The sequence below is a fragment of the Ixodes scapularis genome, unplaced genomic scaffold (genome assembly GCF_016920785.2).
Source record: "Ixodes scapularis isolate PalLabHiFi unplaced genomic scaffold, ASM1692078v2 PGA_scaffold10__122_contigs__length_95168666, whole genome shotgun sequence".
Lineage (NCBI taxonomy): Eukaryota > Metazoa > Arthropoda > Arachnida > Ixodida > Ixodidae > Ixodes > Ixodes scapularis.
Window position 1 is genome coordinate 33,489,788 of NW_024609836.1, and position 5,103 is coordinate 33,494,890.

At 44.6% G+C, this 5,103-nt stretch overlaps 1 protein-coding gene across 1 annotated transcript; it reads left to right on the forward strand.

The window, feature by feature from the left end:
• Nucleotides 1–1,519: 1,519 nt before the first annotated feature.
• On the forward strand, nucleotides 1,520–2,716 carry LOC115312637 (intracellular coagulation inhibitor 3-like). Its single transcript, XM_029971500.3, has one exon. The coding sequence runs from the start codon at nucleotides 1,520–1,522 to the stop codon at nucleotides 2,714–2,716; it is 1,197 nt and encodes a 398-aa protein (XP_029827360.3).
• Nucleotides 2,717–5,103: the final 2,387 nt, after the last annotated feature.

Genomic DNA, 5,103 nt, shown 5'->3' on the forward strand with positions numbered 1-5,103 from the left:
TGGAATGCTAAGATCCCGTAGAATAAGTAATCACCAAGAGCAGACAATCTCAGAAAAGTCTTCATCGCACATTTAACAAGGGCACTAAGATCTCCAAGCTCGGAGCATCCCAACCCCATGGAAAATAGATGATGCTGTTTCCAAGAGTGGAAATAGCATCCTTTTGCTGCAAGTCTGAGAGCAGCAATGGTGCCCCCAAAACAGCGCGTCGCTTGTTTTTATGCACGCGGTACATTCAACAACATCTCGAATAAGAATACGCGATGACTGCCGCGAATGGGCTGAACTTTTCAGAACAGCCGAGATTAAGAAGAAAAAAATTCCAGTACAAGTGGGCTCGAACTTGTTCGATCCGCGTGGCAGCAGCGTATGTTCCCAACACCGCCAGGGAAGTGGCAGTGACCTAGTTTGTTTTCAGTTTGATATTGAAGGCCCATCTGGTTTTTGCATTACGTGTGTAATGACAAAGCAGTTAAAGACCGCAAGTATTTGTTGAATTTTGCTTAGTAACTCAGATGTATATATTTTTTTTTTGCGTGCTCTAGACGAGTTCTTTATTTGGTGTGTGTGTTGTATTGTTTCCCGTTTAGGGGGCTGCTGATTTCTTTGCCTAGACCATCACCTCTTGTACTGCTCTGAACCCTAAGCCACATAAGGAGCAATGCGTTTTGATTTTGTCACCCCAGCTGTAAAGGCCGATAAAAAACACTTATATATAAAAAAAAAAAAATAGAAAAAACACACACCAACTTATTTGTCGTGTTTATTGCTCCTTCAGTTCAATTTCAAATCGCAGAAATTCGGACCGCTCAGCTTATAAATGTAGCAAACACCAGAGTATATCTTAAAGAACCATTCCTTCTAGCCCGTTTAATGACGCCATAAACAAGCGAGGCAAGCAAATGGAGGACCAAACAAAAGCTCCGGAAAACTAAATGAGAGCATTTGAACACAGATCACAATAATATGAACATGGAATGAGTAGTCTTGGGCTTCAAGGTTGCGCATACTTATTTTTACAAATTCCGCTTATCCTTAGATTAAAAAAAAAATTAAAACAACAATTCATTTGTTGTGGTTATTGTTCTAGGAATTTAATTACGAATCACAAAAATTCTTGCCGCTCAACTTGTAAATGTAATAAACACCAGAGTATATTTAAAAAAAATTTCCTCCCAGCCCTTTAACGACGTTACAAAACAAGCGAGGCAAGCAAGTGGAGGACCTAACAAAAGCTCAGGAAAAATTAATGACAGCTTTCGAACACGGATCACAATCATATGAAAATAAAATCTGTATTCTTGGGGCTTGAATGTTGCGCATAGTTATTATTACGAATTCCTCGTATCCTTGACAGACAACAACTTACGAGGAGCAATAAAATATGCATAAAATATGTTTTGTTTTATTGGCTAAATATTCCGAAGGTTTCGACGATCGAAGAAGCCCATTGTTCATGAATGAATAAATGCACACAATAAGGAACGTGGCAAAAACAGACGAAAGTCCAGTTTCGATGATGCTTGCCGAAAAGGTTTTCCTCGTCTCGTTCGTTCTGCTAGCGTGGGATAGCGAATGCTATGCTCAAGAAAGCGACATGAAGCTCGCCCGCGCCCAGAACCATTTTTCCCTCAAGCTTCTCAAGGAACTGTCCAGCGAAGCACCGGAATCGAACCTTTTCTTCTCGCCAACCAGCATCTCCGTCGCACTCGCCATGGTCTACGCCGGCGCCAGGGGCAAGTCCGAAGCGGAACTTTCCACTGTTCTCGGCCACACCGCAGCGGGACTGCCCAGCAGAGAATCTATACTGGAGTCTTACAAAAAGATCCTGGCAAAACAACAGACTGATGACAATGTAAGTTTAATGATAGCCAATGCAGTCTTTGTAATGAAAACACTGAACGTTCTCGAAAGTTACCGGAAGGAGCTCGTTAACATCTTTGCCGCATTGTTCCGGTCGATAGGCATTGGGGCAGAAAATTCTGACATGGAATCAGAGGTTAACGAGTGGGTAAAGAACAAGACCAGAGGCAAGATCTCGGGCTTCAAAATTCCCCCAAACACCATAATGGCGATTCTCAATGCCATTTACTTCAAGGGGCTATGGAACACATCTTTCGATCCCAACAATACCTCCCCGCTTCCTTTTCACAACAAAGGATCTAAGGTGGTTCTGGTAAAAACAATGACGCGAGTCTCCAACGTACCGTTCGCCTCTGAACCTGACTTTGAAGCCATAGAATTGTCTTACAAAGGGGACGAACACTGCATGGTAATCATACTTCCAAGACAAAGAAATGGACTTTCCAAACTTCGCGACGCCATGACTGTCGAGACCATAGAAAAAATCCAGGGAAGTTTGAAAGAAAAGACTGTCAAGATTCAACTTCCCAAGTTCGACTTGAAAACGGAGTACGGCCTCGTCCCTGCTCTGAAGAAGTTGGGCGTGCGATCGATCTTCTCTGACGCCGATCTGTCGGGAATCACTGGCAATAGAGGGCTGGTGGTAACCGATGTCCTGCACAAGGCTGCCATTCAGGTCAACGAAGAAGGCACGGTTGCCGCCGCCGCAACAGTAATAATCTTTAAAAGTGCTCCAGAACCCTTCGTCGTGAATAGACCTTTCCTCTTCTACATCCGCGAGAAAGCTACCGGCCGTATGCTATTTTTGGGAGAAGTGCACGAACTCCCAGCCCCTAAGCCCACCCTTGGTTAGTGCGATTCTGAACCAACAGATGGTGATAAGGTCGCCTTCCAGACCCCTGCACGAACACAATAAATCGTGTGCTGTGGCACTTCGATACAGTGTGGCATTTTTCATTCTCCTGATATCAATATCCGTGGCTGTTTACTTTTTTTTTTTTTTTTTTAATGAGCGAGTTTTCCGGGGAACGAGGTCCCACTGCACCAGTTTGAGGGTGGCGATGTGGGGTAGAAGGGTATGCCCTTGAGCTAGTTGATGATTCATGTTTGTAAGGGTAAAAGCGCTAAAACCAACGGACGAGTAAAAGAAACTAACAACACAGATGCGGGGTATTTGGTTCATACTGTAGCGGCGTGCAGAGGCGCTTGCCGGTAACCACGGAAGACGAAGACGGAGCGCGGGCGGGGGCACTTGACAGACTTCAAATCCGGCCTAATTTCGTTATGGACGTCCTTTTTTAAATTAAAAATTGTAACTCACACTTGCGGAAGGGTAAACAGCGAACAGGCAGCGCTTGTCCTGCGTTCGCTTCTACTTTGTCCCTGTTTTTTGCGCGCTGCTTTTCCTTTTTTCTGCAGCTGTTCTCGTGCAAAGAAGCACCTGCCTACGCTATGAGCTCAGACGTCCTGCAAGTGTGGTCAGAACAAAACGTGAAAATCGTTCTGATGTAATGGCGAGGGATATTCACTATAACCTTAGTATCCTAGTATCCTTGTGTCCTAGTGTCTTAGTATCTTAATATCATAGTATCTTAGTACCTTAAGATCTTAATATCTCAGTATTTTAGTTACTTCTTTGCTTCTTTGCTCAGTTGTTTAGTTGCTTAGCTGCTTAGTTGCTTAGTTGCTTAGTTGCTTAGTTGCTTATTTGCTTCGTTGCTTACCTCTGAATTCACAGATGTGACTTGATCTGAAGCCGAACTTCGACTTCCTCAAGTTTGCCTTAACACCCTGTTCGGCTTGAAAGCTCCCAAGGCGGCCGTTACGTTTCATAGACGCGCCCGCGAACTTCCTTCGTAAGGTCCCGCTCAAGTCGCGAGCGCTCGCGGTGCTCCCCGCATGGGGGCGAGATTAGGCTGCGCTTTTTCCTTTAAAAACTGTTCCACAATAAAAAAGATAAAGAACATTCCTTCGTTAAATTTGTTTACATAGTATGTCTTTACGGAATGAAAATCGCGAAAGGTGCTGATGCGCGGGTTTAAAGACTAACAATGTAGGCGTTTCCTAGACAAATGTCCGTGTCCGTGTAGCAACGTTGGTTCATTTGGGCAATGGCTAAAGGCGCTTGTTCTTTTTGTTTCTCTCGTCGGCGTCCCTCGCTTCTGGCCACATTTGGCGTCATGTGAGCTTCGACGTCTCCTTCATTTTAAAAACTCGGGAGGAGCTTGAACTACGATATACCGAAGACAAGAAAGAAATGCATATCTGGAATCAACAAGCACGAAAAGGTATACAAGCAAATGCCCGAGTCTTGCATTGCATCCACAAGCCTGAACACGAAAGTTTAAAATCCTCATAAAATTTTCCCACGGGACTCTAATAATGAAAAAAAGAAAATGCTTGGAAGTCCCGATGTGGAAGGAAAGGAATCCAAATTGAAGTGGTGCTCAAATCAGGTAAGTGTTCTGCAACATACCCTTTTTGCAAACTATGCGGCGTTGGGTACGTGTTCAGTCGCATATGTAAAGTCTTAACTATATGCGGCCTGGCCTAAACACTCTCTCGGCTGTTTTAAACGTTATTCTGTGTAGCTTGCACGTTTCCACAAAGGCTTGTTTTAAACGGAGCAACTTCATAAAGACTTCAGCGACCAGGAAGTATCTACCGGGTATCATAATGTTCGCATCTATATTTACCTCGTCAAGCTTTCACGTACAGAAACATTTGCCCAGAATCTTTACACGGGTGGTGACCAATAAACAAGAAATAAACAGGAATAAATAAACGTTTAATGTGGCGAACTTGTGCCAAAAATAAAAGGGTACAAAAGATAATAACAGAGGGTCGCGGGCGTCGAAGTCGGCGTAGCTGTAGAGTCGCACGCTGGGGCGAAACGGACTCCGGCTTGCCACGCGGAGCTGCTTTTGTACACGCGTGGGCTTCTGGAGCATTCGGCGTAGAAGGTTCGGCGCGTAGAACATTCTAATCTCGAATCAGCCAAGACGGTTCTCGAATTTACCAGAATACTAGTCTGCAGGAATAAACAAAAAGACGCGCCGCTCCCAGGAATCAAACCCTGGCCCTTCGCGTGGGAGGCAAGCGCGAGAACTGTTAGGCCACGGCCGCGCTGCCTACTTGGCGCGCGGCATTATTCCCCCCTTTAAAACGTGCATCACCCCGATGCAATGCAAAACAAAACAAAATAAAAAAAAAACGAACGATAAACTAAAGAGACCTTTG

What these genes read in the sequence shown, in the direction of transcription:
- LOC115312637 (XM_029971500.3), top strand. Translation starts at nt 1,520, where the DNA reads ATGCTTGCCGAAAAGGTTTTCCTCGTCTCGTTCGTTCTGCTAGCGTGG.